At 37.1% G+C, this 27,695-nt stretch overlaps 1 protein-coding gene across 1 annotated transcript in view; it reads left to right on the forward strand.

Moving 5' to 3' along the window:
- Positions 1–27,695, forward strand: part of TM9SF3 (transmembrane 9 superfamily member 3) — a 59,332-nt gene that overhangs the window by 19,020 nt on the left and 12,617 nt on the right. The window contains exons 3-9 of the mRNA XM_070363681.1: positions 3,285–3,407; positions 6,203–6,363; positions 7,380–7,457; positions 10,511–10,642; positions 12,814–12,980; positions 17,756–17,850; positions 19,378–19,508. Coding sequence (XP_070219782.1) covers positions 3,285–3,407; positions 6,203–6,363; positions 7,380–7,457; positions 10,511–10,642; positions 12,814–12,980; positions 17,756–17,850; positions 19,378–19,508 — 887 coding nt within the window. The remainder of the gene's footprint in view (positions 1–3,284; positions 3,408–6,202; positions 6,364–7,379; positions 7,458–10,510; positions 10,643–12,813; positions 12,981–17,755; positions 17,851–19,377; positions 19,509–27,695) is intronic.

The raw sequence follows: 27,695 nt of genomic DNA on the forward strand, positions 1-27,695 counted from the left end.
TGTCATAGCTTTCCTGCCAAGAAGCAAATGTCCTCTGATTTCATGGCTGCCGTCACCATCCGCAGTGACTTTAGAGCCTAAGAAGAGGAAATCTGTCACTGCTTCCACCTTTTCCCCTTCTATTTGCCATGAAATAATGGGGCCGGATGCCATGATCTTAGTTTTTTCAGTATTCAGTTTTAAGCCAGTTCTTTCACTCTTCTTCTTCACGCTCATCAAGAGGCTCTTTAGTTCCTCTTCGCTTTCTGCCATTAGAGTGGTATCATCCACATATCTGAAGTTATTGAGGGTTGTTCTCTCACCCCTCTTGATTCCAGCCTGTAACTCATTCAGCCCGGCATTTCTCATGATGTGTTCAGCATATAGATTAAACAAACAGGGAGATAGCAGACAGCTCTGTCTACTCCTTTCTCAATCCTGAACCAGTCAGTTGTTCCATACTGGGGTCTAACTGTTGCTTCTTGACCCACATACAGGTTTCTCAGGAAACAGGTAGGAAGATCTAGTATTCCCATCTCTTTAAGAGCTTTCCACAGTTTATTATGATCCACACAGTCAAAGGCTTCGGCATAGTCAATGAAACAGAGGTAGACGCTTTTCTGGAATTACCTTGGCAGTTTGATCTCTGGTTCCTCTTCCTTTTCTAAACCCAGCTTGGACATCTGGAAGTTCTTGGTTTGCATAATGCTTTAGCCTAGCATACAAGATTTTAAGCATGACCTTACTAGCATGAAGGGCTTCCCTGGTGGCTCAGACAGTAAAGAATCTGCCAGTGATGTGGAAGACCCGGGTTCAGTCCCTGGGTTGGGAAGATGCCCTGGAGAAGGGAATGGCAACCCACTCTGGTGTTCTTGGCTGGAGAATTCCATTGACAGAGGAGTCTGGTGGGCCAGGGTCCATGGGGTCCCAAAGAATTGGACACGACTGAGCATCTCCCTTTACTGGCCTGGAGATGAATACAGTTGTCTGATGGTTAGCACATTCTTTAGTAATCCCCTTCTTGGGAATTGGGATGAGGAATGACCTTTTCCAGTCCCATGGCCACTGCTGGGTCTTCCAGATTTGCTGACATATTGAATGCAACACCTTGATGGCATCATCCTTTAGGGTTTTGAATAGTTCTACTGGAATTTGTCACATCCACTAGTTTTATTAACTAATTATTATTCATATTTATTATTCTTATCTAAGGTTTATTCCTAAGGCCCACTTGACTTCGCTCTCCAGAATTTCTGGCTCTGGATGACTGACCACACAATTGTAGTAATCCAGTTCATTTGGATCCTTTTTGTACAGTTCTGTGCATTATTTCCATCTTTTCTTGATCTCTTCAGCGTCTACTAGGTCTCTACCGTTTCTGCCATTTATTGTACCCTTCTTTGGACAAAATGTTGCCTTGATGTCTCCAATTTTCTGAAGAGATCTCTAGTCTTTCCCCTTCTGTTGTTTTCTTCTAGTTTTATACACTGTTCATTGAAGAAGGCCTTCTTGTGTCTCCATGCAGTTCTTTGGAAATCTGCGTTTAGTTGGATATACCTTTCTCTTTCTTCCTTGCTTTTCATTTCTCTTCTGTTTTTTAGCTATTTGTAAGGCCTCCTCATATAACCACTTTGCCTTCTTGCTCTTCTTTTTCTTTGGAATGGTTTTGTTCATTGCTTCCTGTACAATATTGTGGACCTTCTTCCATAGTTTTTCAGGCACACTATTTACAAGTTCTAATCCCTTAAATCTATTTGTTACCTCTATTGCGTGTTCACAGGGAATTTAAGTCGTACTTGGCTGGCCTAGTGGTTTTCCCTGCTTTCTTTAGTTTAAGCTTGAATTTTGCTATGAGAAGCTGATGATCTGAGCCACAGTCAGCTCCAGGTCTTGTTTTTGCTGACTGTATACAGCTTCTTTATCTTTGGCTACAAAGAATGTAATCAGTTTGATTTTGGTATTGACCATTTGTTGATGTCCATATGTAAGGTTGTCTCTTGTGTTGATTTGCTATGACCAGTGCATTCTCTTGGCAGAATTGAGTTAGCCTTTGCACTGCTTCATTTTGTTCTCCAAGCCAAACTTGCCTGTTTTTGGATACAAAGCAATTTTCTTCTCCCACTTTGAGAGTGAGAGTATTACCCTGTCCTTGTTTCATGGGACTTCAGTGTTTCTTGCTATCTTTGGTTTTATAGTTTTGGGGTATCCACTCTGGGCTGAGCAGTAATGAGGGGAAGATGTTCTCTCTTTTGAGGGCTGGGGAGACATGGTGGTGATATCTGGAGTTACACCTCAGATTGTTACGTCTGGTCTAAATAACATAGATGGCTGTTATTATGGTTTGGCTGCACTTTATGTTTAAGTTGTTTTAATCAGCATTGAAAAATTTGAGAAATTTAACATTGTTTCTTGGAGGAAGTTGTTTTTCATGTTCTAAGTAACCAGTATTATAGTACAGGAGAACTTAAAAACAAACATCTATGCTTTCTTTTTTGTTGTTGTTAAGGTTTATTTCTCTCTTTTTTCCCCTCATTGCCTAAGTAACATAAAAAAAACTGTTCAGTCCTTTGGTTGGTCATATAGAGTGTTTTTCAGATTTTGTTTTGTTTTGTGTAGAAACTGATGATCCTAAGCACATTTTTGAAAGGTTTATAAGTTAGAGAGCATCTGAACAGTATTTTCAGATAGGAGTATTTTTAAAAGCAGTCAAGAATGGAGATGACTCATCTTGAGGGAACTTTCCAGTAATTTATATACAGTGACACCTGCTGGATAGAGGTTTGCCTTTTAATCTTCCGAATTATGAAAAGTCACTGGCGTTTCTCATAGAATCTGTGGCCTCCAGTGACTTGCACTTCCAAGAATGTTCAGATGAACACTTATTTCAGAGATCGTATAGCTAGAAATTGTTGGCTTTACTTAGGATTATATTCTTGAGTATTTTTTATAAAATGAAGCTTTCCTATGTGTTTTAAGCTTTTCATATCTGTTTTAAATCAGTTTATTCATTTGAAAGTTTTTCTGTAAATGTTATATATAATTTTCTTTCTATAAGAGACGCATTCTTCACTAAGAAGATATCTTTGAAAATAAAGATGATTAAAATTCTTCTATTGTGAAAATCTTAAACATACACAGAAGAGGAAAGAATTGGATACTGAATTCCCATATATATGTATATCACCCAGGTTCATCTGTTACGAGTAGAAATTTCAACTTCAATAAATGTTGTTTTTGTGTGTGCTAATTTTCCTGTAACTCTTCTGCAAGTGAGAGTACTGATTTGCAGTTTTTATTTTATGTAGATGATGTGATGCCAGGCACTTACTGTGAAATTGACTTAGATAAAGAAAAGAGAGATGCATTTGTGTATGCTATCAAAAATCATTACTGGTACCAGATGTACATAGATGACTTACCAATATGGGGTAAGTACTGTATGTTACATTTAAAGTTTGGGGGATATTTGCATAATAAGCAAGATTTCTGTAATGACTATTCAGGTGATTGTACACCACATCAATAGATGTGTTTTCACTCTTTTCCACAGAATTATTTCAATACCAATTTTATATGGTCTCCTGTTGCTTGAAAGATTTTTGACATTGTGTCAAACTTTACATGAAAATTCCTGAAAATGTAACTTTTATAATTTTTCAGATTCAAGAAATTAAAAGGTGCTTTGAACAGTCTGAAATATTCCTCTTGCCCCCATTTTTTTCAAATCTTACTTTGATTTATCAAATACAATCAAGGGGACTGAATAGATTTTAAAATTATATTCTGGCTTTATCTTATGCAGAACTATGGTGGTATGATTTTTAGGTTCAAGAGTCTCCTGAATGACTTGTTTTGCTAGTTCTGTGTTATTTTCCAAAAGTCTATTATGTTAAATTTTTTTAAACTTTTTTATGCTTTATTTTTTTACATTGTATATCCTTGTTCATCGCTGTTGATAGAGAGGAGCAATAGAATAGTAATACCAGTTTATGCATAATCCAAACATTGTTTATGCTGGACTTGATTAAATTACTTAATATGCAAAAAGTACAGCCATCTATCACAGCCAGCATGTTTGATCACATTTTTCTCTTAGTGGCGTTTGTTGTTGTTTGTTTTTTGATCTTTGTTGTTTGTTTTTGATTTGTTTTTATATATAATTAGTACATATAGTTAATATTCTAATTCTTAAAACTATTAGCAGACTGCTGTATTCATGAGAAGCAAATTGAAAGACTGAACATATCAACTCAAGAGTTTAATATGGTACTAAGATGGAATTAAGGATCTTCCCTGTAGCTCAGACGGTAAAGAATCTGCCTGCAATGCAGGAGACCCAGGTTTGATCCTTGGGTTGGGAAGATCCTCTGGAGAAGGGAATGGCAATCCACTCCAGTATCCTTGCCTGGAGAATCCCATGGAGAGAGGAGCCTGGCGGGCCACAGTCCATGGGGTCGCAAAGAGTTGGACGTGACTGAGTGACTAACACTATGGCTAAGATGGAATTTATAAGAAAGTTACTCTCAAGATATAATTGCATGCAGCATCATTACTGTGTTGCATGTTAATTAGGTATAAATAGGAAGCATTTCATGTAAATGACTGTAATTAGTATAACAGACATTTCTCTGATCAACTCTGAGGGTAGCAGGAAGATCTGCTGAATATTCGCTGAAGATTTCTGAGCCTGTAGTTTAGGAGAATCCTTTAATCTGGGTTTCCTCTTTTTGGTGAGAGAGCAAGTCCCTCTCCTGCTCTTTTGCATTGCTTATGGGTTTCCTGCCTGTAACCTTAGGCTTTTCCACTCATTTCTTGGGCCGCCATAGCAACATGGCAGCTGTGTTTTCCTGTCTTAACATAAATCTTTTTTAGTTCTGGGTTTCTGCCATATTTAGGGCAGATACTTTTCAATGTCCTAGAATATCTGAACCATGGAAAGCCTTGTCAGAAATAAATCTTTACCTGGCTTTTCTTGGGATAAAGGTTTTAGATCTTTTAAAAGTCCCTCAGAGAATTTCCTATTTAGTATAATTGTGTCTCCACCCTCAGAGTTTTCAGAGTAGATGAGTAAATAAACTTCCATGAAATTAATTATTCGGAGGATTTTATTATCCCTCTGCAACCTCAAAAAATGCATCTGTATTCCTTGAACTTGTACCAATTAAAACAACTTTGGTTAATAAGCAAATGATTCTTAATAAAAAAATGATCCCCCTCCCCCCAACATGCTTTCTTGAGTTGCATTGACCATAGAGGGAAGACCCAAGGAGTAACTTCTAGAAGCTGAGATTTTCTAATGAATTTATAGGCTTGGGTGTAGGGAACATCGGATAACTAACCGACAGTATGAGGGCACAAGAGACGGTCCTCAGCTACTACCTGCTTCCTTGTTTGGGTCTTCTTCAGTATCCCAAATTGAGATCAAAATGATCATTTTAACTATTGCCTCAGTACCATTTATCTTCAACATTTCTGTCATTTTGTTGACAAAATCCTGGGGATAATTCTAAGACTTGAGGTGTAAAGAGGAGGCATTTTAAGTTAGGCTTCCCTGGTGGTTCAGATGGTAAAGAATCAGCCTGCAGTGTAGGAGATGCGGGTTTGATCCTTGGATCGGGAAGATCCCCTGGAAAGAAAATAGCAGGCTACTCCAGTATTCTTGCCTGGAGAATTCCATGCACAGAGGAGCCTCGTGGGCTCCAGCCCATGGAGTCACAAAGAGCTGGACATGACTGAGCGACTAATACTTATATACATATGTGCAACTATTAGGAATGGATTGATCATAGGTTATTAGAGAAAATACAAGACTGGAACTCTGGAAACCTTGGTTTTAATTTTAGTTTGGCCACTAAACTGAGAACCTTGCCAAATGGTAATATAGTGCTTCCTTGAAATTTTGAGATATCAGGGAATATAAAGTATATGGTCATAATTATTACAGTGGAAGGTGTACTTTGAGGATCAAAGTATGAACTTTGAAGATCAAAGTAATGATAGACTATGCTGAGCTTTTTTACCATGAAGTGAAAATGGTTTGGGTTTGCCAAGTACTTAACAAAGAGAAGTCCAGCCTGCAGCTCTTCTTTGTTCTAACTGTAAGGGATAATGGGAATGTTGCTGTTTTTTTATAAAAATGCTTTTTACTGAGCTTTAGTTTCTAATGTGTTTTAAATATTAAGTGATGTTACATACCTTGCATGAAGTGTTATTTCTTTTGTAGGTATAGTTGGTGAAGCAGATGAAAATGGAGAAGATTATTATCTTTGGACCTATAAAAAACTTGAAATAGGTTTTAATGGAAATCGAATTGTTGATGTTAATCTTACTAGTGAAGGAAAGGTGAAACTGGTTCCCAATACTAAAATCCAGATGTCATATTCAGTAAGTATGAAAATAATTGTATACAGGAAGAAGTGTTTGTAAAGTTTTAACATCAAAAGTTAAGTTTTACAACTTCAGTAAATGAAAATGTAGCTTGAAATGGGGTGCAACAGAAATACTGCTCAGTATTTAATTTATATAGTAAAAATCTTATTAGACTATATTTCCCCAGTGTCTGTAAGTAAGCCTCCTGAAAACAAGGAGATTTACTTTAGGTCTGTAGTAATAAATACCTGTTATGCAATGGCAGGACCTACCAGTTGCTTCAGCAAGGTTTACCATTATAACTGAGCAGTTAGCTAACCCAGCCATGTATTCTCATGGTTACTTTTTAGCAGTACTCCTTGTCTTTCCTTTTACTGTTGCACATGAAGAGATGATGCTATGTTGAAAATTTCTGGATGAGTAGTTTACCATATTTTGCTTTATCAGCTGGAATAAGATGCTCTTGCAGAGTAAGAGCCCTTTGTAGCTGTCAAGTTAATTCTGTTCTATTAGGATTAAAAGTAATGGAAAGAAGAGAAATCTGATGTAGGTAGCCTCTCTCTTTGCGAGTTTCCTTTCCTGGTAACCAGAATGAGTCCATTGCTATTAGATAGTTTTGAAAGTTTTTCAAGCTCTGTGCATATGTACCTAGTACAAATAATATTTGCATAGCTGTATTTATAAAGAAACACAATCTTTGTCATAAAACTAATGCAATCTAAAGACAAAGATGTTCAGATTCTTAATTTATTTTGTCTATTTAATTATTACCACATTTATGAGGTCAGAGAATTTAACAGTTAATAATCCTTGAAAACTGAAATGATCACTCTAAGTAAAGTTATAAGTTTTGTTAATACACAGAAAGGGAAGTTAGGTAGTTTTTTAATCATATATTTCAACTTCTCAGATTGGTAGTAACTTTCTACCATTTCTCAAATTTCTTATTCTTAGAGTGTAAATCTTCTAATTTTGCTCAGAGTATTGTTTACTCTGAGCAAATGTCCTTAATATTCAAATTTTTTTTTCAGGTAAAATGGAAAAAATCAGATGTAAAATTTGAAGATCGATTTGACAAATATCTTGATCCATCCTTTTTTCAACACAGGGTAGGTAAATTGTGTACTTTAAGACATTCAGTATGTGCTTCAATCAGTCACACAGTAAGCAGTTGCCATCTATAGGGCACAGTGTGAGGGGTGTGAATCTCAAAGGTTTAACTATAATGCTGATTTCAGATGTGAGCTCAGAGGGCCCTGAGTACCTGTTAAAGCGGAGCTGCTGTCTTCGGGGCAAAAAACTGTGTTTGGAGAGTTGGAGGGGAAGATCAGAGTACAGTTTGGGACATGGTAGTTTTGAAGTGTCTTCAAGACATCCAGATGGAGATAATGATCAGCTAGTTGGATCTGTCAAATGGAGTTCAGAAGAGAGGCCTGGGCTAGAGATAGAAGTTTTGTGGTTGTTGGCATGTAAGTAGTATTTAAAGCTGTGAGACTGAATGCAGTTACCAAGAAAGAGTGTATGGAAATAGAAGAGCACTAAGGACGGAGCACCGGGAGCAGTAGTGTAAATGTAGAGAGAAAAGCGAAACCCAGCTCAGAGCTCTGAAGAGATTCTTGTATGGTGTGAAAAAAGAATTGTATGGTATCCTGAAAGCCAAGAGAAGAAAGTCTGTCATGGAGGATAGAAAGATTAGTTCTGAATTGTTGCTGATGGGTCAGTAAGATGAATACTGACAGTAACTGTGGACTCATCTGGAGTCATCGGTGAACTTGACAGAGAACAAGGTTGGTATAGTAGCGGGGCACAGTCTCAACAGAGCTGCTGTAAGAGGGTGAGGGGAGGGTAATTGGAGGCAACAAGTCTGGCTATTAATGGGAGTGAAGAAATGGTACAGTAGTCAGCAGGAAAGATGGGATCAGGAGGGAGTTGGGGTGTTTTTTGTTTTGTTTTGTTTTTTGAAATGTAAGGAAAACACGTTTGTATGTTGATGGGGTTCCGTAAAGAATACAAAACTGACGATGCAGAAGATGGGGAGAATTAATGAACCTTTTTCCTTGAGTAGGCAGGAGTGGATGGGGTCTACTGTGAAGCATTGGGATTGTTTGTTATACAGTGACTTACAAGCACAGACTTAGGAGCTCCAAATGCATGTAAACTCAGTCTCTGTCATTTACTGTAACCTTGGTGAGAGGACTCAGTTCTTTAGCTTTGTTTCAACAGTGAAGCAAGGTTTATACTACCTTTCAGAGTTGTTGTGAAACTGCATTTGACCGTGTTTATAAAACCTCTGGTATAAAACCTTCCACAGCAGGTGCTCAGGAAGAAGCAGCGCTGGTGGTGTATTAATCTCCACGGTTCAGTGTTTGTGGTAAACCTGGAGTGCTGCTTTTAGGATTAGCAACACTAGAGGGCGCTGGAGGCAGCACTTCATAGGGTCAGTCACTGCTGTGTGACATCTCATTGCTTTATTGTTTCAAGGAAGTATTTCCCTTGGTTAATAACTTCAGAATCATACAACATTTTATAATTTGGGGGATAAAGAAATATTATAAACTGTCAGGTTATTAGTAGTACATTATAATAGGTATTAAAGTTTGCATCTTTGATTAGAAAATAGCTTTGCCAGAAATTTTAACATTTGGGGGCATATCTTTCTTACTACCAAACAGTAACTATATAAAACTTCTTTTCAAAAATTTGATAAATTGACTGAAAAAAGTTATGAGTTGTGTGTGTATATATATGTATATATACACACATATATATATGTATATATAATTTTTTCTCTCTTGTCCTTTTCTGGGTCATTAATTTCCAGAGTAGCAACAAAAGCAAATCTTTGTAAAAACCTATTATTATATAGTGCATTTATAAATCTTAAGAGATACTTTTGTGATAAACTTTATATGTGAATAGTTTAGGTTTGATATGCAAGCTTCCTTGGTGGCTCAGAAGGTAAAGAGTCTGTCTGCAGTGCAGGAGACCTGAGTTTGATCCCTGAAGTCAGGAAGATCCCCTGGAGAAGGAAATGGCAACCCACTCCAGTATTCTTGCCTGGAAAATCCCATGGACAGAGGAGCCTAGTGGGCTACCATCCATGGGGTCTCAAAGAGTTGGACACAACTGAGCAACTAACACTTTCTCTTTGATATGTTAAAAAATAGGGAATGTCACTGTAAGTTTTAGAATAGAGAGGCGATATATGAACATGATGTTTCAGAAACATACTGGATTAGCTGTTACAGGGTAGACTGAGAGGAAGGGGAAAGACCAAACATAAAGGTCATCACTAGGAGGCCATTAGAGCTATCAGGTGAGAGGTGATGGCTTGGGAATGGAGAGGAAGGGGGAAAAATGAAATGAGAGAGAAGAGAAATTTTGAAACTATCCATAAGGAAGAATTTTGGGGAATTAAAATATAAAGAAATTGCTGGACAGTGCCACAGACATAGTTGGAAGTCAGATGTGCTGCGTCTGAACGTAATTTTTTGACAAATGTATGGGTGAAATCAAAGTCAAGAGCCTTGGGGATGTTGAGAACTATGGAGTACCTCAGAGTTCTCTGTACTGTGGTTAGGAAGGTAGCTCAAGTCCATGGCACCCAACTATGATGGTTTAGTCTTGTCATTTTGATGAGGTTTTCAGGTTGTTGCTCAGTTAGAGGGAAGGGAACTAATATTTATTGAGTATTCACTGACCTGTGCCAGACAATGGTGACATGTGGCTTACATATATATTAAAATGTACAAATGACTTATGATATAGTATCATTTCCTTCATTTTTGATGAAGGAAAACCGGGGTCAGGGCCTGTGTTTGAACTGTGTTTTGATTCCAAAACCCATGTTCTTTCTCTGTAATACTGAATAGCATACTCCGTGTGGCCAAATTGTACTTTATTTGTACAATTTTATTGTGATAATCTATATATATAGTATCATACTTTTAATGCATCTGAAGCTTACTGGAAAGAAAGCCAATCCCTTTGATTACTCTTCTCTAGTGTATTTTAATTATGGATTTTCATGTAAAAGTTTTAGAAGATTTTTGTGTTTGGTTTTTTTTTTTCTTTTGTGTAAACATTCTATTGTCATCATGAAACCTATGAATTTTGTAACTGGTATTTCTTGTAAGTAATACTTTATTTTCTGTTATTCTAGATTCACTGGTTTTCAATTTTCAACTCCTTCATGATGGTTATCTTCTTGGTAGGCTTAGTTTCCATGATTTTAATGAGAACTTTAAGAAAAGATTATGCCCGGTATAGTAAAGAAGAAGAAATGGATGACATGGTAAGCAAACATTTTATTAATACATTGTATTTACAAAACAATTTAACTCAAGTGTTTTTGAATGTTGGAAGTAGGTTTATAATCCTGAGATCAGCTGATCTTTAGAATTCAGAATTTTCAGGCTTTAGAAAGATATAAACTCCAATCAAATATTTTGATGTTTTTAAGTGCCCTGATTAAATGTCCTATAATCAAATACATTAATGTGTTTTCAGCAAAACATATGAATGTTCATCCTAAGTGGGACGAATAAAATAAGCAGTGTAAGTAATCTCTTGTTAGTTCAGTCTTGAGATTTGCCACCAGATATGTCCAGCTTGTGAAACAGACTCACTTTTCAGAGCTTTTGATTTCAGAATTGCAGCTAGGAGGTTGTCGACTTGTATTGGTATCTTTCTAATGCTGCTAAATATTGCATAAAATGAAGAGTGGCTGGAAGGATTAATTTACATTTAGTTCACATGGTTCAGAGGTTTGCTTTTGAAATTATTTTTACAAAATTATAGAACAGTGTTATAAATAAGCAAAAGTGTGTTTTGTTTGTTTGTTTGTTAATTTTTTTGACCACACTGCACGACTTGTGGGATCCTAGTTCCTTGACAAGGGTTTGAACCCATGCTCTTAACAAAGCACAGAGTCCTGACCATCAGGGAATGTTAATGACTAATCTTTTTTTTTTCCCTTTTTTAAAAATGAAGTGTAATTTACAATGTTGTATTAGTATCAAATGTACAGCAAAGTGATTCAGTTGTTAATGAATATTCTGTGTAGATATGCTCCATCATTAAATGAGCTTGGAAAACAGTTAAATTAAACTTCAATATGCATATGTGTCTTGTGAAATATCAGAAGATAGATGAACTATTTCAGTTCAGTTCAATTGCTGACAAAACATGGTCCACTGAAGAAGGGAATGGCAAACCACTGCAGTATTCTTGCCTTGAGAACCCCAAGAACAGTATGAAAACATGAAATATTTGCTGCCTCTCAAATATAGCTGACCCAGACCACTCCCCCTCCCCTGCCACCACCAAAAGAAACCCAAAGATTATCTTGAGGGACTGATTGATATTTCTTAAGAAACTCTGTTTTAGATATTTGCTTACTCAGGTTGAAAAGGCATAATTGAATGTTTTGTTTAAAAAAGCACTATAGACAGCATATTAAAAAGCAGAGACATTACTCTGCCAACAAAGGTCCGTCTAGTCAAAGCTATGGTTTTTCCAGTAGTCATGTATGGGTATGAGAGTTGGACCATAAAGAAAGCTGAGCGCCAGAAAATTGATGCTTTTAACTGTGGTGTTGGAGAAGACTCTTGAGAGTCCCTTGGACTGCAAGGAGATCCAACCAGTCCATCCTAAAGGAAATGAGTCCTGAATATTCACTGGAAGGACTGATGCTGAAGCTGAAACTTCAGTAATTTGGCCACCTGATGTGAAAAACTGACTCATTGGAAAAGACCCTGATGCTGGGAAAGATTGAAGGCAGAAGGAGAAGGGGACGACAGGATGAGATAGTTGAATGGCATCACTGACTCAATGGAGATGAGTTTGAGCAAACTGTGGGAGTTGGTGATGGACAGGGAAGCCTGGCATGCTGCCATCCATGGGGTTGCAAGGAGTAGAACATGACTGAGCGACTGAACTGACTGATAGACAGTTAAATAATATTTAACTATTCGATATATTCCCCGTGTATTTTCTTAGGCTCCAGGCTATAAAGGGCATTTCTGCATTGCTAGGGCATCTAGTACTGGTTTTAATTTTCTCTTTTGCTCTCCACCTGGGCCCTGGTCATATGTGAGCCATAGTCATGATGTAATGTCAAGAATAGCATCTGTAGGTAATGTTCAAAGAGCCTCTGGGCTTTTCTCCCTGTGTTACCATTTCTTTTTGCTCCTAGACCTTTTCTTTCTCCATTCTTTGAGATTTTCTGAGTACAACCAGGAGCCACCTTTCTGAGTTTCAGTAATATCACACTTTATAACATAATAAGTTATAAAGGCAGAAATTATTTTAAATTTGAAATGTCTTTTCTTGATATTTTGAAACTTTTAACAGCTCTAAGTTTGTAGGGAGGGAACTTACAACTGTAGTTGTAATTTTTTAAGTTATGTATTTTAATTTCACTCTGGATTATTTTCTTTTCTCTCAACACGTATATATGTATAGGATAGAGACCTTGGAGATGAGTATGGATGGAAGCAGGTGCACGGAGATGTATTTAGACCATCAAGTCACCCACTGATATTTTCCTCTCTCATTGGTTCTGGATGTCAGATATTTGCTGTATCTCTCATTGTTATTATTGTTGCAATGATAGAAGATTTGTATACAGAGTAAGTTCATATGTTTATAACTTTATTAATTTTTCATTGTTCTTGAATAGTTTTAGTAATTGAACCTTTAAGTCAATCATATTAAATATCTGCTGATTCTAGTTATCTTAGAATTTAAAAAGCATAAGTGCCATTATTGTAAACAAATAATGAACAGTATTCTGTAGCTATAATAAGTATACTTTCCTGTTATCATCTAAAATTACTAACCTTATTGAACACTTTGCTTGGTTATAAAGATTGGTTTTCATTAGAGGTATGAGCAGAATTACAAATCAAGAGTTCTTTGACAAATTGAGTAGACACTTTTATGAAAGCTGAAGTCCAATTAGGTCTTCCTAAGAAGCACACAAGGATTACCCATTTACTGAGTTAGTACTTCATATTTGCCTCCAAAACATGGAGCTGTACAGAATAGAAGAAAGCATTATAAATAACACTAAAAAGAGTGGTGGAAAAAGCACACGAGGTTAGAAAAATAATTGCATGGTTTTTCCTTTATTCTGTCTTTACATGGTTTCTGGTACACTGTTTCTTTGAAGACAAAACCAGTTGCAAGAAATCTTTAATGTGAGGCCTTTGGATCCTAAGAAAAAGTAGTACATTCATGGAGATCTTAAGTCTTTATTGGGTAGTCCTATAACCTTGTGCTCAGAGAGCCATGACCTCAACAAAGCAAAAACACTCTGAGCCTGGGTGTAGATGCCGCCCTATGAACGACACTTGTCTCCTGTTACATCTCATACCCCTATTTCAGTTCCTGATGGTGCTTGCTTAGAAATGCCTGGCACTTGGTGGACAAGTGACAAATTGTTGCTGAACGCACGGCTCTTGCGTTACATATTAAATGTTTAACTGTAAATTATTTCTTGCACTGGACAGTAAGTTCTTTGAGAGTAGAGAGTCTTATCTTTGCATTCCCTGAGTACCTGAAGAACTTTGCATATTCAGGTTTCTCAGTCAGTACTTATTGAACTGAAATGAATGATGTATTAATTGACAAAGGTATTTGTCTGTAGTTTGTTATATTTCTTTAATATAACCTTTGTACTTCAGTTACCACATAAACCTTAAAATGGCCAAAAGCTAAACTTCAGTGTTTTGTAGGTAGTTCTAATTTTAGGATATAATATATTTCAAGTAAATTAAATCTCAAATTCAAGAAAAGCTACACTGGTAGGCAGATTCTTTATCACTAGTGCCACCTGTGAAGCCCCTTCCTACATGAGACTACATCATCCTTCACATTAAATACTGGATTAAATTCATCACTATGGAATTGACGCTGACTATATAGTCACAGTGTTAGAATTTAGTAGTGGGCATGTATGGATGTGAGAGTTGGACTGTGAAGAAGGCTGAGCGCCAAAGAATTGATGCTTTTGAACTGTGGTGTTGGAGAAGACTCTTGAGAGCCCCTTGGACTGCAAGGAGATCCAACCAGTCCGTTCTAAAGGAGATCAGCCCTGGGATTTCTTTGGAAGGAATGATGCTGAAGCTGAACTCCAGTACTTTGGCCACCTCATGTGAAGAGTTGACTCATTGGAAAAGACTCTGATGCTGGGAGGGATTGGGGGCAGGAGGAGAAGGGGACAACAGAGGATGAGATGGCTGGATGGCATCACTGACTCGATGGACGTGAGTCTGGTTGAACTCCGGGAGTTGGTGATAGACAGGGAGGCCTGGCGTGCTGCAATTCATGGGGTCACAAAGAGTCAGACATGACTGAGCGACTGAACTGAACTGAACTGAACCTCTGCTAGGGGTTTCCCAGATGGTGCTAGTGGTAAAGAACTTGCCTGCCAGTGTAGATAGACATGAGACACAGGTTTGATCCCTGGGTTGGGAAGATCTCCTGGAGGAGGAAGTGACAACCCACTCCAGTACTCTTGCCTGGAGAATCCCATGGACAGAGGAGCCCGCAGGCTGCAGTCCATAGGGTCGCACAGAGTCAGACATGACTGAAGTGACTTAGCACACACACATGCAGCCTCTCCTAGAATCCAAATTTTTGCTTTGTTCTTTCTCAAATGTTAATGTTTCAGTGTTGGCAGTTCATTTTTTAATGCTGAAGCTGTTCTGCTTATAGACCTTCAGCTTTTAGAAATAAGAAACTGCACCTAATAGATGCTTATTAGCAGGCTAGTAGGGTGCAGTCCATGAGGTTGCTAAGAGTCGGACACGACTGAGCGACTTCACTGTCACTTTTCACTTTCGTGCATTGGAGAAGGACATGGCAACCCAGTCCAGTGTTCTTGCCTGGAGAATCCCAGGGATGGGGGAGCCTAGTGGGCTGCCGTCTATGGGGTTGCACAGAGTTGGACACGACTGAAGCGACTTAGCAGCCGCAGCATGAATTTTATTATTTAAGCCTGTCATTGTTATCAGTGGTTTTTCTACCATTTGAAGTGAACATACTTAATGACTTACATGATAAGTACTACACCTATGAATATTATTATGAGATCAAAGTGACTAACCTTACTGAGGTTCCATGTTAGTAGCTTTATGCTCATTAGCTCATGTAATCCTCACATCAGCCCTGTGAAGGGACTATTATCTTCAGCCCACAGATGAGAAAGGTGAAGCTCAGGGAGGTTGAGTAATTTGAGTAAGATAACACAGCTATTAGTAAGGTGTGTTAGTAAGATGAGATCTGAACCTCGACACTCTTCCCTGATAGCTTAGATGGTAAAAAGTCTGCCTGCAGTGTGGGAGACTGAGGTTCAATCCCTTGGTCAGGAAGATCCCCTGAAGAAGGAAATGGCAACCCACTCCAGTATTCCTGTCTGGAAAATCCTATGGACAGAGGAGCCTGGGGGACTACAGTCCATGGGCTTGCTAATAGTCAGACACGACTGAGCAACTGACACTCACCGCTTTCACTCTGACTCCAGAACTTGTCTCTTAACTTTCAGTGCCCTAGATATGAAGATAGAGATAATAAAAATGCATAGTGATGAGAAAATGAAAAAACTTGCATGTAAAAATTTGTAAGACTCACTCCAGGAGTAGATATCTCAAGGATTCTAGAGGTTAAAAAGCAGATAAATGTATAACCTGAGAAAATTACTTTGTTCAATGATGATCATGGCAATCAGGGAAGAAGAAAATACTTAGATAGATAGAAGATCAGCATCAATGTGGATGTGCCAATTAGTGTGATATTAACCCTGGAGAAAGCATGGTGTTTAAGAAGGTATGAGTAAGTCTGGTAAAATGCTCTGCAGTGGTGGGATGGCAAGCGTAGGTAAAGCAGCTACTTAGATATCACCCTCTCTCCCCCCACCCCCAGTCTTAGAGAGATAAGCAAGGATGGTTCTCTACTTCAGTAGATTTCTTCATTGTAGATGGAAGTGGTCTATTTTGGGTGGAAAATGCCCATAAGATGTTTTTGAAGAAAGAGATGCAAGGGTATATCTGATTTTTAAAACTGTAACTTATTCTCACAGTTCCACTTAGTGGAAATCTCTCTGGGGGCTGCAAATTTAACTCTCTAGTCATTTTGGACTCTCAGTCGCATGACAGCAGCCTGAACTCTGTCATCGTCTGTGTCAGTATCCACACACCCGGTAATAAGCAAAATGATCAATTTTTTAATGATAGCCTGGAAAAAAAAGTACTTGCAGTGTTTAATTATATTCTTGAAAAAACAAATTTGGCTTTTCAAACTGATTAACTTTGAGGGACTCACAATCTTTTAAACATGGGAAACAAACATATTGCTGCCACGTTTCTCTTTAGCTGTATATTTATGTAATTGAATATTATATAGTGTTTTAACGTACACATTACTTTAAGAAATTGAGCTTAAGTGTTTGAGCAGAAGAGTGGTACATGTTTCAAGACTGTGTGATGCCTTTGTAAGTCTACGTAGACGGACAATGGAATGTAATAATTATTATCCAGAAGATGGTTAATTTTTGAAAGTTGTATATCCTTCCAGAGCACACATTAGTGTGATATTCTTGTAAGTTGTGTTTAAAAGATTATTCTTTAACTCAGATTAACAAGGCTATATGTTCTGTCTACAGATTTTTACCTTCCTAGTTGTGGTGAGTTTCAGAAATGGTCTTTATTTTTAGTTAAGTACATGTCTGTATTATGGCAGATGATGCTGTCATTTTATTGTTTTAATATTTCTCTTTGCTATTAGGCATTTAACATATTTTTGTCCAGTTTTGTTCAATAGGAGAGTTGATCTGTATTGCCTAGATAGCATTACTGGAAGAAGAGGTTAGAAATTATTGATCAAAACAATTTTAACAGTATAAGGGAAACTACATAGAAGTCTCAGTACTATACCATTTAAAGTAATAGTAGTCATATAGGTTACAGTACTTCCATTTTATTTCTGTCAGCAGGCAAGACTCTTAAGCAGTTAAACTATAAAGAGAAATATTCTAATTAATTTTCTTAACAGATGAATATTCTTTGCCATGTGATGTGATTGGTTCACAAGGTTGTGAAACAGTTTTAGTGCCAGCTTCTAGTATGTTTGCCAAAGAAATGTGAAATGTTTGTTAGGAATATTATGAAATTTAACTTCAAATTTAAAAAAAGTAGGATCAGTCTGTTACCATTTACATGCAATTTTAGCTAGAAATTCATTCACTGGGCAACCTTTTGAGGTCCGCTGAAATCCAGGAATACATTTTTTCTGTTACTGCTAAATTTGTCTTTGGTATTAAACTGATGCTAATGTGATAGACTGTATGATATTTTCTTTAAATCATTGGTTTTAGTTTATCATATATGTTGTTTTGCCTTTTTAGGAGGGGGTCAATGCTCAGTACAGCCATATTTGTCTATGCTGCTACATCTCCAGTGAATGGTTATTTTGGAGGAAGTCTGTATGCTAGACAAGGAGGTAATTTCTGAGTTACTGTTTGTGTTTTTAATTACAGATGCTAATATTTCACTGTGAGGTATATGGAGTTTACAATGGGCAGGATAGCCGTTATAAAGCCATTTGTTATCCAGTTTCACATAATCTCCACCAAACCTGTTACATGTTCTCATCTACTTTTTATGGAATCCTTACATTTTATTTCCTAAAATTATGAATAATTAGTAGATTATCTCCATTGCCCACTGTGAAGTTAGGCCTAAGGAAGCTGTGGGAGAGAATGTATTTAAGTTATTATTTTGCTTTGAGGTGTCTAGTTCCCTAGCAGTGCTCCACAGGAGGCTTCCTCATAGACTCTATAGCTTTACAGCTGACCATAAAGGCATGTTTCATGGTTTATGGATATATGTCTGGGCAGTGGAAGGCTAATAGGAAGGAAAGCTATTTATTTCTGTTGACCCTTAAATACTTATCAAAGGATCCTGTAGAAAGATTTTCTGTCACAATCTTTTGCTAAGGGAGCTTCATCTGAAATACCCCCTTGCTTCTTTACTGTTGTGACCTGAAAGTGATGGGTGTTCATGTATGATGTGAGGTTTCTGCCTCGTGGTGTTTCTTTCTGTGATGGCATTTAAGGTCTTTAAGTTCCTTTGTTTTTCCTATAATTGGTTGGGGTCAGAAAAGTGATAAAAGTAGTAGATTTGCATATTTCAGTTTATGAATGAAAGTTTGTTGAAAGATGTTAAAATTATATTCCTCAGAATAGAGACTTCCTAATGTGATTTTCCCAGCCCTTCCTAAGCAGTGTCAGCATTAGAGGATCCTGCCCTTCTTTTAGTAGGCTAGACATATAGGCTAGAGGAGCTCAGAGCATAGGATCATTTAAAATTCCCCCAGGATATCCTGATTTACCATGGCTTTAAAAAAAATTGGTCCTGTCGACTTAATGTGCTCTGTACTGTAAACAGATAATTCTTTGGATTGCCTGAAGGAGTATCATTGCAGATTCCTGACTGTTTTAGTTAGCTGTTCAGTTTCTCTGTTCTCCCTCTGGATATGGGAAATGAGTCTTAGCACACAGGTCTATCATCCTGAGGAAGTAAGGATGCCTGAGGTAATGCCTGCTTTGAGTTTGATCTGAAAACTAGTTAGGCTAAGAGCTGTACAGTTTATGGTCTCTAGAATAGTCTCCACAGCAGGAACAGGTTACTCAAAACAGGAAATTGAACATAAACGCGCTTTTAGTCTGATTGCAAGTGAAGAACACCCAACCAAACTTAACTTTACTACACTTGTTCTTGAAAGTTGGCAGAGTTCAGACTTAAGCGTAGGAGTATCAGATCTTACCGAGAGTAACCGAAAAGTTCTTTTCTGATTGACAGTGTCTTAAGGAGATCTGATCATGTCCATGTCCTACATTGAAAGTGTAGGAAAAGAGAGTGCTAGAAAAGAGTTGGAACTTAATAAGAGAAATAGCCACCTTTCAAACACTGATGTATGTCTGTCTACCTAGCTTCTCTGATTGTTACAGTTTCCCCTTTCTTTCAGGAAGGAGATGGATAAAGCAGATGTTCATTGGTGCATTCCTTATCCCCGCTATGGTGTGTGGCACTGCCTTCTTCATCAATTTCATAGCCATTTATTACCATGCTTCAAGAGCCATTCCTTTTGGAACAATGGTGAGTTGCTCGAATCTTACTTTTAAACTGAGAGTATATTGGTGATGGACAGGGAGGCCTGGCATGCAGTCCCTGGGGTCGCAAAGAGTCGGACACAGCTGAACTGACTGACTGACTGATAAGCATTGTAATATGAGGTCTACTGTCTCTCCAGGGTACCTCTAGACTAGGAGGTACCTTAAGTATAATAGCTGCCTTTTACTATTTGCGGCCAGTCCCCACTCAGTCCTGGAAAGTTAGGTAAAGAAAATTTTTTCTTGATTTTGTCAACCAATGAAGTGGAAGGTCAACTTAAAGTAAGACAAAAGAGAACACTGTTTATTAGAAATGAGGGAAACTGGTGAGTATGTTGCAGAGGAAGGATGATGACACACAAGAAACCTGGGTGTGTTAAGGTGATCGTTGAGTGCAGTGAAGTGAAGACTGCCTCTAACTTTTTTTTTTTTTGGTAACTACTATTTTTAGAACTTCACAAAAGCATTTATATTAATATTGATAACTTACATGCTATAAATATTAAAATCCTATTTTATATCTTACATGTTATCACAGAGTTTGAAATGTTGTAAAATTTTTAAATATATTAAAACTAATGCACAGGAATACTGGTGCTTTATAGAGGTAACTCACAGTCTCTTGATTCTTCCAGTTGTTACCATTTTACTAGAAACAGAATTTTAGGCCTAGAGTAGACTTTAGTCTTGGTGTACACTTGTGCAGACATGCACACACACATACACACACACATGTAAGTTGCAAGGTGGTTACTGTTTTTCAGAGAGGTCATATAAGGTTTAACGTCATATGGATTTAATGGCAGAACTGCAACTGGAACCCATATCTCTGTCTGAATTTTAACCTTGTTTTGGGTTTCTTTCTATCATATGGGAGTTATTGAATGGTCTGAGAAAAGTCCAAATGATTGGTTGTTTTACAGTCAAAGTTTTTCAGAGATACCTTGCATATATGTTTTTATTAAATCTTTAATAATTTTTATTTAGGAATATTTTGCAGATTGCTTCAAAATTGGAAGCTTTTTTTGGTTTATATTTTGTTTTTGCAAGCCATGGATACCGATAATGGTTAGGAAAGGGTAAAAGAATTAGTAACATTGAGAACTGGAAAATAATTTGCTTTATAGTAGTTCTAGGCCATCAGAAATTATATAGAGTCAAGTTACTTAGAGGTGATCTGCCAAATGAATTACTATCATAGTGCTTTAAAAACTAAAATTCAGATTCCATTATAATTTTTACTGTAAAGTTTTTAATTTGTTATGGTGAAAATGTTATTTCAAAGTTGCTTTGTTTCACAAAAATTATAAATTTTGCCACTCTGTAGATGGGGTTTTAAATGTTAATGTTCAATGTAATTTACCTTTAGATACTTTAATAATTACTGATTGCTCAAATATAGTATCAGACTCTATGCTGAGCAAGAGATGATCTATAAAATTGATCTTTATTGTATAAAAGACTGACTGTTGGTGCTTAGCATCCTCCTACAATGCCCTGGTCATAATGTCCTGGTCTTTGTAATGAAGGAATACTCCTTTGAGGTTGTAATCAGGTGTTTGGTCTAAAATTTTTTATTCCTTTTAAGAGTATCAGAATTTGTTTAGAACATGAAATGTAAGAATTGAGATATTTGACCTAGTTGTCCCTTAAGTGTTAACTACTTAAATTTGTATTTTAAGTTATTTGACTTGTTGACAATATGAAGGAAATGGTTATATTATTCTCATAAACTCCATGGTCCCCAACCTTGGATACACATAGAATCACTTGGAAGTTTAAAAATTTCAATGCCCAGGGCTTCATCCTATGCCAGTTTATCTGTCCTACTTTAAACTCAATCTCTAGTGTTTACCTGATTCTAGTTCTCAGCATCTGAGGGTGGATCTGTTAGCTGTAAAGTTCCCAAGTCCCAAATGTCTGATAAACTGGATCCCCGACTTTATTACCCTCATTTAAAATCAGAGTCTTCAAATACTCCTGTATACTCTTCCCCAGGCTTATTCTGTCCCCTTCCTTTGATCTCGTGGCTGTTGAGCCCTTTCTCTGGGTAATCTTCACTCCAGTTCTGTTTTCTCAGAGAGTCCACAATTGAGGGCTTAATTCATTCTTAGTAAGAATGACTTCAGCTTCTGTGTTGCCCTGTAGAGGCACCAGAACAATGGGGATTTGTCCAGTTGGAGTCTGGATTTTTGTCAGAATACTTCTGTTGTCCCCAGGACTAGCCCAAGATGACATTGAAAGTGGGAGAAGTTTGTCTCTGGACCCCAGATTCTCTGGTCGTATGTACCTGTATGTAAAAGCCATTAAATCCATGCCAGATTAAACTTGTTGAGTACTTGTCAATCTTAGCAGCTTATTAAAGGTAAAAGAAACATAAATAGAGGGTGGTAGCGGTAATCTAAGCTAATGTCTAGCGTCTCGTCTTAAGGCATGATTCCTAGAGAATATTACAAAACTCTATAAGAGAGCATTTAAATGAAATTTGGGGTCGAAGATGGTTCAGAGATGAACATACCTGTTCCTGAAGTTGGCTTATTCTGGCCAAGGTACTACAGAGAGTTGGAGAGAGTGTACTTCAAATTAAATTGAATCTGGTAAAGTAAAACCTTTTTCCTTTGGAATTTGTTAAAAAATGATTTAAGTGCCATACCCAGAGTTTTTGGTTCTGTGAGGGTTTCTTGGGAATGAGGAAAGGTTTGCCAGGGTATTCTGAAAAAATGTTTTAGGCATCAGGTCTTTTCTGGGTTGTAAATCTTAGATTCTTGATGGTGTTGGAGGTTTTCAAAGGACAGAGAACCAAATTGCAGTTTTAAACTCATGGAGACAAAGTAGCATAGAAACTGATAACCTTTCAATCTAAATATCATTCACTTCAGAATGCACTGATAGATTCGTGACTTATCATACTTCATGATTTTGTCTCTCAGTAGGTAGAATAGTTGATGGAGAAGTAACAGGTCATGAGCCATGTTTATCATTTTAAGGTTTGTTTTATCTTGGGAGAGGAAATACCAGAAATGTGCCCTAGGTTTTAGGAAAAAGATTTCACAAATATTTAGGGAAATGCTCTCTCATGATCCAAATATTTTACCATAACTGGGAAAATGTCATGAGAATTCAAGGGTCTCAGAAATGAAATTCATGATGTATAATCAGAAATTAACACAGTGAGGAAAGAATGGAGACGAAGATAAATGGATGGGTGCTATTTTGTGATCTCTCAAAGGTTATGAGAAGAGTACAATCAATTGACCGTATATCTGTGTGGATCTATTTCTGGACTTTCTTTTCTACTTTGCTGTTGCATTGATTGATTTGGGTTTGTTTGTTTGCTTTTCCAATATCACACTGTGTTGATTATTGTAGCTTTACAATAAGTCTTGAAATCAATTCTTTTTCAAAGTTGTGTTGGAGTTTTTAGGTTCTTTGCATTTCCCTGTAAAGTTTAGAATTGGTTTGTCAAATTCTACAGAAAAACCTGATTAGAATTCCATTAAATCTGTGGATAAACTTGGAAAGAATTCACATCTCAACGACATTGAGTCTTGACTAATGAACATGGTATATCTCTTGACTTATTTAGACATCTTTTTCTTTGTAATGTTTTGTAGATTTTAATGTTCTGGTTTTGTACAGCTTTTATTGAAATTACTCCTAAGTATTTCATATTTTTTTATTTTATTTGTAAATGGTATTTCTTAAATTAAAAATTTTGGTTGCTTTTTGCTAGTGTATAGAAAAACAGTTGATTTATGCATATTGGCTTTGCATCCTGCAACTTGGTTAAACTCACTTATTAGTTCTCATTTCTTTTTTGTAGATTCCCAGAGATTTTTTGCATATATTGTTGTGTTGTCTAAGAATAAACAGTTTTACTTCTGCTTTTCTAATCTGTATACCTTTTATGGCCTCACTGCACTGGTTAGAACCTCTAGTTCTTTTCTTTTTCTTGCCTTATTGCACTGGCTAGAACCTCCAGCACAGTGTTGAACAGAAGAGGTGAGAGCAGACTCTTTATCTTGTTCCCAGTCTTCGGGGCAAGGTATTCAGCCTTATGCCATCAAGAAATGTTACCTCTAGTTTTTTCATACATGTCCTTCATCACATTGATGAAGTTTCCCTCTATTCCTGATTTTCTGAGTTTGTTTTATTGTGAAGGGAGGTTGTCTCTTGCAACAGTTTTTTTCTGCACCTTTTGAGATGATCTATGATTTTTCTTTTTTTAGTCTGATAATATGGTGGATTGCATTGATTGATTTTTGAATCTTAAACCAATCTGTAATTCCATTGATAAACCTCAATTTGTTATGATGTGTTATCCATTTTATATATAGCTTGATTTAATTTGCTAAAATTTGTTCTTTTTGTTGTTTTGCATCTATGTTTATGAGAAATATTGATCTGCAGTTTTCTTATGTCTTTTTTTAATGGTTTGGTATCAGGATATTACTAGCTTTATATTGGATTGGCCAAAAAATTCATTCAGATTTTTCCATACCAGCTTACAGAAAAGCTCAAACTTTTTGGCCAGCCTGGTAGAATAAGTTCTTAACTTCAAATCTAGTGTTTTCTTCTATCATAGTATTGAAGTTGTCAGGAATCAGAATGAGAAGTGTTGAAAATATCTACAAGATAGGCTTCTTATAAGTATTTGTGTTTGAGTTGGCAGTGTCCTGTTTATTAGGTTGATTATTGTCAGCATGCTTAAATTGAAGCTAATTTTTATATACGTATAAAGGTATAAAATGTATAAGTAGAAAAGGAGTGATAAAAATTGTCTGCTCTGAGCACATGTCAAGGAAATACCTAAACATAATGACTGAGAAGATGATGTATTTTCTGAGAATCACCTTGTGCTAAGTTGATTCAGTTGTGTCCAACTCTGCAACCCCATGAACTGTAGCCCACTAGGCTCCTCTGTTCATGGGATGTTCCAGGCAATACTGGAGTGGGTTGCTGTGCCCTCCCCCAAGGGATCTTCCCAACCCAGGGATTGAACCTCAGTCTCTTATGTCTCCTGCATTGGCAGGAGGGTTTTTTAATCACTGGCACAACCCGGGAAGCCTGAGAATCACCCCACCTGTAAGCAATTACTGTCTTTCATCCTCAGACAGTGAAATCTATATCCTTTAGCATTCCAAAATAGCACATTTTAGCCTGCCTTTTCCCTTTCCATTTCACTCACACCACAGATTTCCTTAAAAGGCCAGTTTGGAGACAAAGATAAAATAATATTCACAATCTTGACTTGTGACTGAGATTGAGAATACTTGAGCAGTTGGTACATCTTCGGGATATTAAGGAGTACGCAGTTTTTGTTTCTAACTTGTTCTTCTTGTCGCTAGGGGACGCCCTCAACCTGGAGTGAGTCCTTCCTTTCCTACTCCCTGTTTTCACTTTACATTGATCCATGAACAAAGGCAAGAAGCTCTAAGGGAAGGCCCTATATTAGTTTGAGTTCCAGGGTTTTCACCAGTATTTTAGGCTAATAATTTTTTAACTCTTAGTTGCTAAATTTCAAGTTAAATGAAAGCTTAATGCAGAAGCCCAAGAAAGAAAGCAGATAATAAGCATGATTCTATTAATATAAATAAATTTTGCTAATTCAGTACTTAACATTTTAAGTTTAATGAAGCCAAGAAAATTGTGATGAATGCAGACCTAATATCAAGGGGTAAGATAACATTCTTCTTTAGTAACCAGTTTATTTGGTTGAGTATCAGTACTGAGAAAAATTCTGACTTCACAGATGATTTAGTTCCCTGTGACTCTTTTTTTTTTAACAGCTCGCCTTGCAGTCTCAGAGTATTTCTTCAAGTAAACTCATCCAGAACTAGGACATAAAGGAGCAGGAAATTGGTTTTACAGTTTAGTCACTAATAGTTTCCAACATACTGCTCGCATTTTTACCATGTATTAAAGTCAGGAAAAGGGGGAGGGGGAATTAAACAAATATAAACAGTTGATAATGTCTTGAGACTGTTTATAGGTTCCTTTATTGACTGTTGTTAATGCTTTGACTGAGCACACAGGCAAGGTATGCCTTCACTTCACCTGCCACCTAATTGCGTATGACATGCATGTACTGTAGTGCATTTGCTTATAAAGCTTTTAATGAGCAAATATGTGCAGGCCAGAATTGGCTGGGAGTGGGGTATGGGAAGGAAGAACAAAAGACCAGTGTAGGCCTTCCTAATCAGTGATACATTTACTAGGAGTCCAAAGATGTATATATACAGAGATAGTAGAAGAAACTTTATTCTGAAGTTTGCGTGAAATGAGTTAACCTGATTGTGGTATCCAGGTATTAATATTTGGTATAAAATGAATTTGAGTCTGTTTATTTAGTTGTTCGGAGAAGGCAGTGGCACCCCACTCCAGTACTCTTGCCTGGAAAACCCCTTGGGGGGAGGAGCCTGGTAGGCTGCAGTCCATGGGGTTGCTAGAGTCAGACACGACTGAGCGACTTCACTTTGACTTTTCACTTTCACTCATTGGAGAAAGAAATGGCAACCCACTCCAGTGTTCTTGCCTGGAGAATCCCAGGGACGGGGGAGCCTGGTAGGCTGCCGTCTATGGGGTTGCACAGAGTTGGACACGACTGAAGCGACTTAGCAGCAGCAGTAGCAGCATTTTGTTGTTGTTATTCTTTATTTTTATTTTATTTTTATACTTTATTTTTAATTGATGGATAATCGCTTTACAACACTGTGTTGGTTTCTGCCATGCATCAACTATTACTCAGCCATAGGTGTACATCTGTCTCCTCCCTCCTGACCTTCCTCTTGCCTTATTTTTTTTTTACAGTTAAAAATAATTTTTTTAAAAAGCTATTTTCAAAAGGATATTCAAATCAAGTGCTTGTGGAATTCCTAACTAAGACTTTTTTCAGCAGGACTTGAGGGTTCTGTGGAGCAGATGGAAACTGCTTTGCTAGACCATGTCATCCCACATGTGAATGTTTTCTCAACAGCTTCTCTTCAGGCCTTGTTTGAAATTAGAGTTCTGGTAAATTAGGGAAAATATGTAGGTCTCTATTTACAGTGTTTTAATATTTATGAATTTTATATATTTAATGGTAGCAAAATAATAATTTAAAAAACAACAAAAATTGAGACAGAATTCAACCCCTAAATATGGGATATGTATAATTCACAATATATCCTAGTATTTAAAATATCTTTAAAACATCTGCCTTTTTTTATGTTTCACCTTTTCTTATTATTCATATAAGCAAAAATTCATATTATTAACAGGTCTATACGGAGATACCACTGATTTGAGTTTCTAAGTCTGAGCTTTAAAATGGAATGTCAGAACTCTTAACTCTCCTACTTTTATACAAGTTTTGCTGGGCTTCCCTGGTGGCTCAGATGGTAGAGTCCGCCTGCAATGCAGGAGACCTGGGTTTGATCCCTGGGTTGGGAAGATTCTCTGGAGGAGGACATGGCAACCCGCTCCAGTGTTCTTGCCTGGAGAATCTCCGTGGACAGAGGGGTTTGGTGGGCTACAGTCCCTGGAGTCACAAAGAATTGGACACGACTTGAGCGACTAAGCACTACCTGAAAGGAAAATGTTGATACTCTTTGGTTTGTTTGAATACATGCAAGCACACATCAGGATATAATGAAGATGTGGAGTTTTCAGTAATGTTGCTTCCAGGTAGATTCTTTCCTTCTCATGTCATCACTGTGGATTTTCTACCCCACACCTCTTCATTTCTCTCACAATTTTCTTCACAATTTCCATTCAGCTTTTCTCTCACTTTTACTTTTTATTTATTAGAACCCCAAAATATGTATTTGAGAGATACTAGAGGTGATTCAGTTCTGTTTCAGTTCCAGAAGTTCAGAGTGAACTAATCCTAATTTACATGCTGGCTGGAAGGAACTTGAGTGTGTCTTCGTACGAATACAAGTTTATATAAAAAAGAAGAAAAACATCACAAAAATAAATGCTTCCTTAACTTTGGTTCTAGAATCTCTGTATGGTCTCCCCTGTAATGTTAGACTTTGGATTACTAATAGGCAGAGAAATACTCATTTTAGTAATATACTGTATGCATAAATAGTGATGTTCTCTTATTTGTAAGATCCTAAGGCACTGTAGAATAGAAACGAGCAGACAGAATGAGACAGGAGGTCTGAATTGAAATCTTAGTTTGGCTGCC

The sequence above is a fragment of the Bos mutus genome, chromosome 26 (genome assembly GCF_027580195.1).
Source record: "Bos mutus isolate GX-2022 chromosome 26, NWIPB_WYAK_1.1, whole genome shotgun sequence".
Lineage (NCBI taxonomy): Eukaryota > Metazoa > Chordata > Mammalia > Artiodactyla > Bovidae > Bos > Bos mutus.